This window comes from Oncorhynchus keta, chromosome 11, assembly GCF_023373465.1.
Source record: "Oncorhynchus keta strain PuntledgeMale-10-30-2019 chromosome 11, Oket_V2, whole genome shotgun sequence".
NCBI lineage: Eukaryota > Metazoa > Chordata > Actinopteri > Salmoniformes > Salmonidae > Oncorhynchus > Oncorhynchus keta.
In genome coordinates this window covers 18,368,403-18,383,281 of record NC_068431.1, presented here as the reverse complement: position 1 = coordinate 18,383,281, position 14,879 = coordinate 18,368,403, and the positions used below count along the sequence as shown (strand labels likewise).

General features: G+C 40.8%; 1 protein-coding gene across 2 annotated transcripts in view; it reads left to right on the top strand.

The window, feature by feature from the left end:
- Positions 1-14,325, top strand: part of kirrel3a (kirre like nephrin family adhesion molecule 3a) — a 283,160-nt gene extending 268,835 nt beyond the window's left edge. For both annotated transcript variants that reach the window (XM_052529674.1, XM_052529672.1), the window contains exons 13-16: positions 2,553-2,636; positions 3,477-3,586; positions 3,976-4,065; positions 12,667-14,325. In XM_052529674.1, the coding sequence (XP_052385634.1) occupies positions 2,553-2,636; positions 3,477-3,586; positions 3,976-4,065; positions 12,667-13,152 (770 nt within the window). In that variant the 3' untranslated portion in view covers positions 13,153-14,325. The remainder of the gene's footprint in view (positions 1-2,552; positions 2,637-3,476; positions 3,587-3,975; positions 4,066-12,666) is intronic.
- The last annotated feature ends 554 nt before the right edge of the window (positions 14,326-14,879 follow it).

Sequence of the window (14,879 nt, the reverse complement as noted above, 5' to 3'; positions counted from 1 at the left end):
GATAAAGTTTGTAATGACACAATTTCATGTGTAGAACATTGGAAGACCTGCCTCACTATACTGAGAGCTTTGACATTTCTAAAATAATGTATTTGGGTGTTTTTGGAGTATTTGTTTGTGTTTTTTCAGGACCCCATACTACACAACAAGGATGAGAAGGTGATTTCCGGTTGGGGGTAGAGTACTGTAAAAAAAAAAAATGTGAAATCACAAAAAAGGTTTGTGTACCATTCCATAACATGCCATTTACATTACAAATAGAGATGTGGTTGTAAAAAGGCAAAATTCTTCTTTAAAGCAATATCCTTATCTGATATAAAACACAGCCTACACAGTGGAGTGCCGTGAAGGCTCCTCAGAGGAGGAAGGGGAGGACCATACTCCTCGTGATTTTCAGAAAAATAAAAGTTGAAAAACTTTAAAAAGTTACCTTTTTTTTTTAGATACAACTATACTAAATATAATCACTTCACCAAATATTTGATTGAAGCATTCTACTTTGCAATAAAGGTCTACAGTAGCCTCAGCATCACTGTGTAGGGTAGCACCATGGTGTAGCCGGAGGACAGCTAGCTTCCATCAAAGGATCGGAGAATGACTCTAGTACTGAAAGAATAAAATACAGCTAACTAGCACTGCAGTGCAAAAATTGTTGTAAGTAGTTGACTCAAAGAGAGAGACAATAGGTGAACAGTTTTGAACAAATTAATTTCTTCCAAAATGAAGGAGAACCAAGAGAGAGAGCGAGAGATAGGGAGAGATTTCTTAATTTTTGTTTTCTCTTTCTGTTGCCCTTACTTAACTAGTAAATGCAGCTAGCTAGTTTAGCCTACTCAAACACCCTGCTAAAACAGAGGGATGCTATGTTAGCAAGCTGGCTATGACTATCCAACACAAAACTGGAACTCTTCCAAGTTAGGGTAAGCTTTTGTTTTGACTAATTTATGTCCACCGGGGCCCGCCAGTGTAAGTGCAAAACTGCTTACTGACTGTACACTGTAATGTCACCGCATGATTGTAGCAGCTTTACTAACGTGTTAGTTATATTAGCTATGTTGACTACGACGTTACTTTAGCTAATATGGTGACAATGTAGGCTGTGTGTGGCAGTTATGATATTTGTTACGAATCCCTTTTGGCCCGACGGTCTAGGGGGGATGGTAATGAGACCCGTAACATAACTCATGCAAATTATTATTGTGACAAAGTAAAAGTGTGAACGAAATAACCACGACAACAGAAATCTACCGTCAAACTCTAGGTTTATTTATAAACACACGGTAATGGGGGGGGGAGCAGGAAAAGGGGCTGAGCTGGACCCAAGGAAAGAAACAATAAGTATTCAAAAACACCCCTAAGCTAGACTAGCCTACTTTAACAACAGCTAACTAACTAACCAAAAATACAGTGGGTGGTCCGCCCAGTTCTAACTAGTGTATTTAACAAAGTTCACCTACGGGTAGTGTATGCCCATGGGCGACTTGTCTTGGTTTCCCCCTTTTCCCACCAGCAAACAAACAAACACCATAACCAAAAACAATACTCACAGGTGATGACAAAGTGCTATGGAGGTGCTTTAAACAAAAGAGAGGTTAAGACACAACGCGAGAGTGAAACACAGAGACCTACAGACATGGCATTACAGAGAGATTGAGCTGAGCTGAGCTGAGCTCCAGAACAAACAAATGATGGGGTTTTTAAACCATGGGGAAGGAACTGTGATAGGGTAGGAAATAGGAGGAGGTGTGTCTTCTGATTGATGATTGATTGTTGACTGATTGGGGAGTGATGGTTTTCACCTGTGAGGGGAGAAGGAGAGAAAAGAAACACACACAGGATACACACACAGGATAACTGTATCCGTAACAATATTGTTTGGCTTGGAAAGGTTTTTTCGCTTGGTCACATGCAGTGCATTGAAATCCACAAGCGACAAGGGGCAAAGGTGAGAGGAGGAGAGCGCATAGATGTGAGAAGGAGTACAACGTGCCTGTTATGAAAGCGAACTGTATTTACAGGGGATATATTCATTCCACCAATTATTTTCAAAAATGTTTCTTAAACAGAACAATACGGGGATAAACACACCTGAATTTGTCCAATAGAAACTCTCGTTTGCAACTGTTGGACTAATGATTAAACCCTATATTAGCTAGATGCAGGCAATAATAATATAATGTCCATGTCACCTCAAATGTTTCTCTCGACCTGTATGCACCTACGTTGTAAACTTTCATTCATAGGCTACGTTGTAGCAACCTTATGATGAGTATCGGGAACAGTTGAGGATCATGTAGTAGCCTAAACCTATCCATGTTACATTGAACTGGTTGAATGGAATAGGAATGACAGTCATCCAATATGCTGTAATAGAAGGCCATGCTCATTAAAACCAAAAAATTGTCCTCCCCCATCTTAAACGGCACTGACCGCCGCTGGAGTGTAGTGATACAGCGCTCATATATATATATATATATATATATATATATATATATACGGTCAATGTAGACTGCTGTTAACCATGTTGTTGTTGCTGTTGTTGTTTACCACAGAAGACGTTCACCTCGTCATGTCCTCCTTACCTGTATCCATCTCCTCTCGCCAGAGAGACCTGGCAAGCAAAATTAAAACAGAGAGTAAGTAACCCTTGTATATGATCTTACCATATCATAGGCTGTCGATAAAGTGTATTTCACTAGTGCCATGCATAAGTCCTACAGAAATATTAATGTGTATAATGTCCATGAATGACAGCAGTCTGTCTGTTTAAGGAATACAGATCCTGCCAACATAAGGATATGATTGTATATGAAAGTTATCATCAATTTCAGTGACACTCAGGTATACAGTGCCCTATATAATGTCCATAACACATAAATAAGCAGCACATGACACCTTATAATCGAATCATTCATAAATGCTTCTGGCATACCCTGTGTCAATTGCCGGTGGTTAATATTTACACACATGAGTATTTATGGTTAGGAGTTAAGCATTATGCATGTATTCAATGTATTCTTTGGCACACATAGCCCTAGCACTGAAGGGTTGCTTATTTTTAAGCCTATATCATGTTCTATAAAGATTCATAATGTGTCTTAACTGGGTGACATACCCACCAATGTATTTGTTCATATTTATTAATATTTTATAGAGCATGGAATATGGTTATAGATGATTTGTGACCCATTTATGCAGTGCTTATGAAGCCTACATAAGATGCACTTCAAATAAAGCAGAACCCAGTTTTGTAATGAGTTGTGACTTCTGTGGGAGTGTAGAATAGTTCCAGTCCACCAAAGAACATGTTATGATGCTGATGCTGTCTGTGGTCTGGCTGTGGAGCTAAGGGACTCTCCAAGCTCCCATCAAGAGATCTAAGGGGCCACAGCTTTTAAAGCCGCTCGGATGTGGTATGATGCGGTGCCAGAGGACTTCTGTCAGTGGTGCCAATCAGTTTCCCTGTCTCTCTACAGACCTCAAAGGAGTGGGTTTGGCAAAAAACGACATCCGGGTGGAGATTGTTCACAAGGATCACAACTCAGCGCGGGAAACAGAGGAACACACAGCAATCAAGCAGATGATGGTGAGTTGAACGCTACTCTTCTCTCCTCTCCGCATGTAATTTACGAGTCCATCGATAGTACATCTGAATTGATTGAAAATGTTCTAATCAACAGTTCATTGAAGAACATTTTTCATTCTACAGTACATCTATCTACAGACTTACTGCAAACACAGTAACCCAAAGCTCTAATTTAGACATGGCATTTTACTCAGGGATGTAGCATTAAAAAATAAAAGTGGGTTAACCCTGAAAACAGACAACCATGCTTATTTAACATAAATATGCATGTAAATGCTATTAACCAAATAAAAACAGTGTTTGCATGCGTTTACCCTCCACTACACCGCTGATAGTACAAGAATATCAAACAGCCATTCAGTGACATGTCTGCCCCCTTGGTGTCTCAGATTGAGCGTGGGGACTTCCAGGCACAGGAGTCTGTGCTGAAGCAGCTGGAAGTCCTACAAGAGGAAGAGAAGGAGTTCCAGCACATTAAGGTGGGCATAGAGCCAGACATACACAAGGCAGTGATACAGCATTAGTAGGGATGTCCTAAAATGTGCACTGTACACTGCACTACAGTTCAAGGAAAAACATATATTATATTCAGTTAGTACTCCTATTCTGTTTCTTCTCTAGCACATTAAAGTGGGCACAGAGCCAGGCATACATGGGAATGTCTTAAAATGTACACCGTATTCTAGTTCTAGGAGGAACATGTATTCTATTCAGTTAGTACTCCTATTCTGTTTCTTCTTCTTTTTCCACACAGAATGGCTTATTGATGTTCTGCTCATATGTAAGGAATCTTATTTCAGTCACAATCCACATTTATTCTAAGGAGAATCTCTCTAGATCTACAGGACTGGAGTGTTCTGAAAATAACCAGTAGGAGTTGCATGAAACAAGGCTGCCTATTAAGATACCCATGAGCAAGTCAATGTAGAGTAGAAGGGAGTACCTGCAAATCCTTCGTCGTGTATATTTTGTTTTCCCTATTATAGATAGACCACTCTCCCGCTTATAACCCTTAATTTTCATTATATATAGCTGAAAGTAGAAATATGCAGATTAAAGAATGGACGAGTGATTGAATTTCAAAGGGATTGAGGAGAAACGTCAAAAGCAGGTAGAGTGGTTCTTAATTCATTCTAAATTCCATTAGGCATCCGCAACCACGTTAGAGTTTCTGAATTGAACGTCTAAATTGGAGGCAATCTCTTCAATTCAAACATGGGAAATGATTGGCTATGTCCCCCAATTATCTCTCCTTCCTCCCAAAGTGTGCACTTGTTCACTTCCCTTCACTGATTTGAAATCAAATATGGTGGAAACTTTCACTGGCCCATATCTCCAGCAATCCAATGCTTTCAGATTTGTGTGAAGTAGTGAACAAGTGTACACTTCAGGATAAATGATGTATTATTGGGATGCACCAATCTAATCTGATTGGCATGAACAACTTCTGATTGGCATGAACAACTTCTGGAGGCACCAGGAGGTAAAATGAACATTATATATATATATATACACAGCCCATCTGTAAATAGCCCATCCAACTACCTACCTCATCCCCATATGGTTTTTATTGACTTTTTTTTGCTCTTTTGCACACCAGTTTTTCTACTTGCACATCATCATCTGCACATCTATCACTCCAGTCTTAATTTGCAAAATTGTAATTACTTTGCTACTATGGCTTATTTATTGCCTTACCTCCTTACTCCATTTGCACACACTGTATATAGATTTTTCTATTGTGTTATTGACTGTACTTTTGTTTATCCCAGGTGTAACTCTGTGTTGTTGTTTTTTGTCGCACTGCTTTGCTTTATCTTGACCAGGTTGCAGTTGTAAATGGGAACTTGTTCTCAAATGGCCTACCTGGTTAAATAAAGGTGAAATAAAAAATAAACAAATTGTGGAGGCCAGGTCATCTGATGCAGCATTCCATCACTCTTATTCTTGGTCAAATAGCCCTTACACAGTCTGGAGGTGTATTTTGGGTCATTGTCCTGTTGAAAAACAAATGATAGCCCCACTGAACACAAACCAGATGGGTTGGCGTATCGCTGCAGAATGCTGTGCTGGCCATGCTGGTTAAGTGTGCCTTGAATTGTAAATAAATCACAGACAGTGTCATCAGTAAAGCACCCACACACCATCACGCCTCCTCCTCCATGCTTAACGATGGGAACCACACATGGGGATCATCCATTCACTTACTCTGCGTCGGTTGGAACCAAAAATCTCAAATTTGGACTCATCAGTCCAAAGGACAGATTTCCACCAGTCTAATGTCCATTGCTCATGTTTATTGGTTCAAGCAAGTCTCTTCTTTTTATTGGTGTCCTTTAGTAGTGTTTTTTTTTTGCAGCAATTCAACCATGAAAGCCTGATTCACACAGTGTCCTCTGAACAGTGGATGTTGAGATGTGTCTGTTACTTGAACTCTGGGAAGCATTTAACTCTTTATCTTCCTTTCCTGTGGCGGTCCAAATGAGACCCAGTTTCATCAGAGCACTTGATGGTTTTTGTGACTGCACTTGAAGAAACTTTTAAAGTTCTTAAAAGTTTCTGGATTGACTGACATTCATGTCTTAAGATGGTCTGTCGTTACTCTTTGCTTATTTGAGCTGTTCTTGCCATAATATGGACTTGATCTTTTACCAAATAGGGCTATCTTCTGTATACCACCCCTACCTTGTCACAACACAACTGATTGGCTCAAATGCATTAATTAAGAAGGAAAGAAATTCCAACAATTAACTTTTAACAAGGCACACATGTTAATTGAAATGCATTCCAGGAGACTACCTCATGAATCTGGTTGAGAGAATGCCAAGAGTGTGCAAAGCTGTCATCAAGGCAAAGGTTGGCTACTTTGAAGAATCTCAACAACAAAAAACGTTTTGATTTGTTTAACACTTTTTTGGTTACCACACGATTCATGTGTTATTTCACAGTTGTGATGTCTTCACTATTATTCTACAATGTGGACAATATTTTTAAGTAAGAAAAACCCTTGAATGAGTAGGGGTGTCCAAACTTTTGACAGGTGCTGTATATATGTAATGGGATGTGTAGGCATTATGGACAGCATGTGGATAGAATATTTAGTAGAATTGAATACATAGGATAGAATAGTTTTATACAGCAATAGTTGAATAGGATGTCATCGACTAGAATACAGTATATACATATGAAATTAGTAAAACAGTATGTCAACATTATTAAGGTGACCAGTGTTCCTTTATTTACTTGACCACTTATTCCATAGGGCAGCAGCCTCTTAGGTGCAGGTTTGAGTAACCGGGTGGTATATATATTCAGTGACTATGTGTAACGGATGTGAAATGCTATTTAGCGTGCACCGCTAACTAAGCTAGCCGTTTTACATATGTTCAGGGCAGGATACTGGGTGGAGGTCATCTAGTGATGGCTATTTAACAGCCTGATGGCCTTGAGATAGAAGCTGTTTTTCAGTCTCTCTGCCCCAGCTTTGATGAACCTGTAATGACCACGCCTTCTGAGTGAACAGGCGGTGCGCCATCTTTTTGTCCTTCCTGTGACATTGGGTGCTGTAGGTGTTCTGGAGGGCAGGCAGTGTGATTCGTTGGACAGACTTCACCACCTTCTGGAGAGCCCTGCGGTTGCGGGTGGTGCAGTTGCCGTACCCGGCGGTGATACAACCCGACAGGATTCCCTCAATGGTGCACATGTAATAGCTTGTGAGGGTCTTAGGGGCCAAGCCAAATTTCTTCAGCCTCCTAAGGTTGAAGAGCTGCTGTTGCGCCTTCTTCACCACACTGTCTGTGTGGGTGGGCCGTTTCAGATTTTCAGTGATATGTACGCCGAGGAACTTGAAGCTTTTCACCTGCTCCACTGCGGCCCCGTCGATGTGGATGTAAGTGTGCTACCTCTGCTTTCCACATTCAGTTCCTTCCTTTTGTTGACATTGAGGGAGAAGTTATTTTCCTCCTGCCTATAAGCTGTCTCATCATTGTTGGTAATCAGGCCTATTACTGCTGTGTTATCTGCAAACTTGATGATGAGTTGGAGGAATGTGTGGCCACACAGTGTCACGCCCTGACCATAGAGAGCTGTATATTCTCTAAGTTGGTTAGGTCGGGGTGTGATTAAGGGTGGGTTATCTAGGGGAATTGTATATCTATGTTGGCCTGGTATGGTTCCCAATCGAGGCAGCTGTGTATCGTTGTCTCTGATTGGGGATTATATTTAGGTAGCCATTTCCCCATTGTGCTTTTTGGGATCTTGTCTATGTATAGTTGCCTGTGAGCATTATTATAGCTTCACGTTTTGTTTGTTCGCTTTGTTGTTTTGTTCTTTTAAGTTTTCTATTCCAAAATAAAGGATGGAAACATACCACGCTGCATCTTGGTCTACTCCTTATGATGAACGTGACACACAGCCATGGGTGAACAGGGAGTACAGGAGGGGGTGGAGCACGCACCCTTGTGGGACCCTATGTTGAGGATCAGCATAGTGGAGGTGTTGTTTCCTACCTTCACCACCTGGGGGCAGCCCGTCAGATAGTCCCAGACACAGTTGCACAGGGCGGTGTTCATTCTCAGGGCCCCAAGCTTAATGATGAGCTTAGAGGATACTATGATGTTGAAGGCTGAGGTGTAGTCAATAAACAGCACTCTTACATAGGTATTCCTCCTTTCCAGATGGGATGTTGTAGTGTGCAGTGCGATGGCGATGGCGATTGCAACGTCTGTGGATCTATTTGGGTGGTATGCAAATTTAAGTGGGTCTAGGGTGTCATTTAAGGTGGAGGGGATATGGTTCTTAACTTGCCTCTCAAAGCACTTTATGGTGAAAGAAGTGAGTGCTACGGTGCGAAGGTCATTTAGTTTGATTACATTTGCTTTGTTGGGTACAGGAACAATGGTAGACATCTTGAAGCAAGTGAGGACAGCAGACTGGGATAGAGAGAGATTGAATATGTCCATAAACACTCCAGCCAGCTGGTCTGAGCATGCTCTGAGGATCCAGCTAGGGATGCCATCTGGGCCGGCAGCCTTGCGAGGGTTGACACGCTCAAATGTTTTACTCACGTTGGCCACGGAGAACGAGAGACCACAGTCCTTGGGAGCGGCTTGCATTGGTGACATTGTACTATCCCCAAAGTGGGCGAAGAAGGTGTTTAGCTTGTCCGGGGGCAAGACATCAGTGTCTGGAACGTGGCTGGTTTTCCCTTTGTAATCTGTGATTGTCTGGAGTCCCTACCACATTCGTCCCCTGTCTGTGCTGTTGAATTTCAACTCCACGTTGTCTCTGTATAGACGTTTCGCCTGTTTGATTTGGGTAAGTTTAAATAGTTACAGTGGGAACAACATCCCCTATACACTTCTTGATGAACTCAGTCACTGTGTCAGTGTATGCGTCAATGTTATTCTCAGAGGCAACCCGGAATATATCCCAGTCCACGTGATCAAAACAATCCTGAAGCATGGATTCCAATTTACGTTGAATAGACCTTAACACGGATACTTCCTGTTTGAGTTTCTGCTTATAGGAAGGGAGGAGCAGAATAGAGTCGTGATCTGATTTGCCGAAGGGAGGGCGGAGGAGGGCCTATTAGCCATCCCGGAAGGGAGAGTAACAATGGTCGAGAGTTTTGAAGCGCGACTACTACAAGCAATGTGTTGACAGAAGCATTTTCCTCATATTTGCTTTGTTAAAATTGCCAAACAGATCCAGTTTGGGAAAGTCCTATTTCTGGTCAGAGTGCTGGTGTGTTACCTTCGCTCTGATATCCAAAAGTTCACAAAAAAAACATTCTGGGCTAGTAATGTAAGAAATAACAATAATAATAATGCAAATTCACTCAGGAGCTAGAGGCAGAGCTTCCATGTCTGTCGGCGCCACACTCAATCCCTTATTTTAGATTAACTATCCCTTAAAGCACTCATATGCAAATATAATGTGGGATATTGGAACTTCTAGGAAGCCAGACTTACACTTTCACATTCAAATGCTTAACTCTAACTCTTTGACTCTGACTCTTATCTGTGAGGCGACCCCTTCTCCATCTCTCAGGTCAGATGTGTTATCTTTTCCTTCTCTCACGTCAGATGTGTTACCTTCTCCATCTCTCCGGTCAGATGTGAACCGCTAATATACAGTATATTCTCATAGAGCTTCCTCTTCCTGATGTCATTCTGCGAATTCAATTCCCACCCTTGAGATTCCGCCGCTTGAGGGACCTACCCTTTCTGTCATGCCATCGCTAATAGAGTTCTTTGTAATAGCCTCCAGCCACAAGTACAGACAAAGATGTCTGCTTGCTCTGACAGCAAATGTTGTATTTTACCCATTTGAATGTTGGCAAGCAAAGTCCTTCTCCCTCCTCTCGGAATCTAACAATCAGTTCATTTCAAGAAAGGAAATGGAGTAGCATAAAGAGAGAAGAAAACACTTTACACACGTAGGTTGTGACTGAAAATGAACTGGCTTTGCAATTATTCAACATATGCTGCTCCCACATGTGGAATCATTAAGGCTATTTAATTAGCTGATAAGAGGATTTCTTCGTGTTAGTGGGAGATGACTATTTCACACCTCGAAAGCATGTTATCTATTTTTCACATGTCGCACACATCAGCCTGTTTCTTTGACGTCTCATCATTCTAATAAATAGCTGTTGATTTAGATATGAATTTGGTTACATTAATGCAAGTATTGGAATACATGAGAAAACATAGGTGTTGCTTTGTCACAGCTTTAGACCACGTAGAATTAGGGCATAAATACCTGTTGATTAAGCCTGGCAAAGTTTATACTCTGTTTATGCAGTTCGGGGTGACGTTTCCCCTAGGTACAGATCTAGGATACATTTCCCCTCCCCCAATCTGAACCATAACCATTAGTTGGGAAATATAAATCTGACCCAAGATCGGTGTCTAAGGGCAACTTTACCCTACTCCCTTTTTATGCAACTTCTTCACTGAAGAAACAGTTACGGAAACATCCTCACATGGGGCACCAATAATGTCATTTTTGATTTATGAAAAATAAAACATATATATCTTGATGAGATAAGTATTCAACCCCCTGAGTCAATACATGTTAAAATCCCCTTTGGCAGCAATTACAGCTGTGAATATTTTGGGGTAAGTCTCAAGGAGCTATGCACACCTGGATTGTACAATATTTGCCCATTATTCTTTTTTAACTTTTCAAGCTCTGTCAAGTTGGTTGTTGATCTTTGCTAGACAGCCATTTTCAAGTCGTGCCATAGTTTTTCAAGCAGACTCAAGTCAAAACTGTAACTAGGACACTCAGGAACATTCAATGTCATCACGGTAAGATACTTCAGTGTATATTAGGCCTTGGGTTTTAGGTTATTGTCCTGCTGAAATGTAAATGTGTCTCCCGGTGTCTGCTGGAAAGCAGACTAAACCAGGTTTTCATTTAGGATTTTGCTTGTGCTTAGCTCTATTCCATTTCATTTTATTCAAAAATAAACTCTCTAGTCTTTAACAATTACAAGCATATCTATGCATTGTCACTTTACCCTTACCTACATGTACAAATTACCTCCCCTAACCTGTACCCCTGCACATTGACTTGGTAACAGTACCTCCTGTATATAGCCTTGTTATTGTTAAGTAATTTCATTGTGTTACTTTTAGATTTTTACTTTAGTTTATTTAGTAAATATTTTCTTAACTCTTTTTCTTGAATTTCATTGTTGGTTAAGGGCTTCTAAGTAAGCATTTCACAGTAAGGTTTTATACCTGTTGTATTTGGTGCATGTGACAAATAACATTTTATTTCATTTGATATGCATAACATGATGCAGCCACCACCATGCTTAAAAATATAAAGAGTGGTACTCAGTGATGTGTTGTGTTGGATTTGCCACAAGCAAATGTTTTGTATCAGGACAAAAAGTTAATTTCTTTACCACATTTTTTGCAGTATTACTTGTGCCTTATTGCAAACAGGATGAGTGTTTTGGAATATTTGTTTTATTCTGTATAGACTTCCTTCTTTTCACTCTGTCATTTAGGTTAGGATTGTAAAGTAACTACAACGTAATTGTCCCATCCTCAGTTTTCTCCTATCACAGCCATTAAAACTCTGTAACTGCTTCAAAATCACCATGGGCCTGGTGGTGAAATCCTTGAGCGGTTTTCTTCCTCTATGGCAACTGAGTTAGGAAGGATGCCTGTATTTTTGTATGGACTGGGTGTATTGATACACCATCCAAAGCATAATTAATAACTTTACTATGCTCAAAGGGATGTTCAGTGTCTGTTTTAATTTTGACTCCTCTACTAATAGGTGCCCTTCTTTGTGAGGCATTTGAAAACCTCCCTAATCTATGTGGTTGAATCTGTGCATAAAATGCACTACTTAGTTTAGGGACCTTACAATTAACTGTATGTGTGGGGTTACAGAGATGGGGTAATCATAAAAAAAATAATGTTAACTACTATTAGTACACACAAAGTGAGTCCATGCAACTTTTAATGTGACATGTTAAGCAAATATTTACTCCTCAACATATTTAGACTTGCCATAACAAAGGGGTTGAATAATTGACGCAAGACATTTCAGCTTTAAATGTTTTATTAATTTGTAAAAAATACATTATGTTAGGGTGTATTGTGTGTAGATCAGTGTCACAACATCTAAATTTAATCAATTTAACAGAACAAAATGTGTAAAAATCTAAGGGGTGTGAATACTTTCTGAAGGCACTATAGATGGTGCCTCAGAGTATTTATATTTCATCATTAAGTACATGTAGGCTATTTATAATAGAAACCTAACTCTCTCCTGTTAAAATGAGAGCAGATGTCTGGATCATGAAAAGAGAAAATGAAGAAATTAGAAGGTGCTGTTTGCCATTTCCCCTGTTTGACTGATGATGACACAGATAAAGAAACAGATGTGCCTCTTTCAAACTGTAATCATTAATTTTTCAGTGAGTTATCGATTTAATCACAATAACAACTACCAAAATAGTAACTGCACTGCACTGACATGCCTTCCATTTTATGTCTCCTGTCCTAACATTAACACATCTGTTTATGTCTTTGCCCCGTCTCCTCCACAAGGATCCAACAAATGGCTACTACAGCGTCAATACTTTCAAGGAGCACCATGGCACCCCGACTATGTCAATGGCCCCCAGCCAGACCGGCGGCGCAGAAGTCCGGAACCCTTCGGCTTCCTCTTCAGCCACCATGGGCAAGCAACGTGTGCCCACAGGCATGTCCTTCACCAACATCTACAGCACGCTGGGTGCCGGGCCCAACCGCCTGTACGACTACAGCCAGCGTTTCGTGCTAGGCATGGGCAGTAGCTCCATCGAGCTGTGTGAGCGTGAGTTCCAGCGGGGCTCGCTCAGCGACTCCAGCTCCTTCATCGACACGCAGTGCGACAGCAGCGTGAGCAGCTACAGCAAACAGGACGGCTACGTGCAGTTTGACAAGGACAGCAAGGCCTCGGCCGCCTCCTCCTCCTCCCACTACTCGCAGTCGTCCTCGCAGAACTCAGACCTGACGCGGCCGCTGCAGAAACGCATGCAGACCCATGTGTAATGGCAGAAGGAGTTACAGTATGGATGGATCGGACAGGATGGGTCGAGGATAGCACCTTTGGACACTCTGAGGAACACTGCCTGACCGGTGTACAGTGCTATATTTTTGTTTGGTTTGTACTCTGGTCCTCTACTAATATGGACACTGTACGTACCATACTATTTACATACACACAGTACATGCTCTTTTGATTACATGGGATAGACTGTATTCTCCTTGAAACAAGCTCATCAACAAAAAAATCATCAAAAGAACATCATAACCTTGAGAGCCACAATTGGTCGAAAAAGATGACAATCAATGTCCACTTTCTCAATGAACATTGCTCTGCTGTTGACCCCTATTCTGTTTCGACTAGTGGACTTCCTCAAAACGTGCAGATGTAGGTATTATTCACATCTCTGTGTGGAATAATTCCAGTATTGTAAAAAAGTTGCTGTTTATCATCTAAAAAGACAAACTGTTGGGACTATGTTCAGCTGCCCAGTTGGAGTTTGAAGCACAAAGGGGTATTGTTAAAAACTGCCAGAGGCATTTCTTGTATCCGCGGGAGAAAAAAACCTTAGATGGATAATGAAACCTCTGAGGAAAGATGGAGGGAGCGGCAGGCTGTGTAATGAAAAGGAACACCTTGCCAACTGACTGAAGGACTGACCTGCAGGTCTAATATCTCTACACCTGGACTACTTTAATACTCAATGGATTATACATTTTGGTTATCTAAGTATATTCTATATTTTGCTCCTTTACTTTGGACTAATGGAGATGTTTTGCCTTTTTGATGTATGCCTTGTGAAAGTTCACTACTGAGTCACAGGTCACAGATAAATGCATGGAGAAGTGGATGTGTCATACTGTTGTACTACTTCACTTGAGCTAACGTATCAAATGCTTTGTTCACTCACAAACTGTTGGTTTCTTTCTTATGGTCAAGGACATCTGTACTTTCCCATTCAATGTGTGACACTTGCAGCTTGATTGTGTGTGTGTGAGCAGATAGCTGTGGAGCCAAATACAGTGTTATTGCTGCCGGAGATGTTTTCATTTTTGTGGCTTGCCATACTTAGCTGATATTGTGTTGTTTACACTGGAGCTCTGTAAATCCAGCATTTTTGTGTACTGTGATTTGACTACTGAATGACAGGGATAAAGATAAAGTTACTTTTTTCTGTCTGTCGCCTCTGTGGTTACAGTTACTCAGTGCCCACCGTTTTTAGTGAGACACATTGTTCTGTCTCAAATTGTACTATTTAGCTTGAAAAGAGATGATTAGGTGGTTCTGTTTAACTGGGGTGACAGGGTAGCCTAGTGGTTAGAGCGTGGGACTAGTAACCGGAAGGTTGCAAGTTCAAATCCCTGAGCTGACAAGGTACAAATCTGTCCTTCTGCCCCTGAACCGGCAGTTAACCCACAGTTCCTAGGCTGTCATTGAAAATAAGAATTTGTTCTTAACTGACTTGCCTAGTAAAATAAAGGTAGAAATAAAAAAAACTATAGTAGAATCTTGAAGATATGCACTCAGGAATGGAGGTTATTTGGAACATAGAAATCTGTAACTTTGAATTTCACTTAAAAATGCATAAACCTTTCAAAAATATATATGTAGATGTGTTTTCTTTGACATATCCCAGTTTGATATTGCCAATTCAGTTGAGTGATCAATCTGTAACATTAAGATTTGTGTCTATGAGGTCCTACTGTACTATGACTTCTTCAGATAATTACTA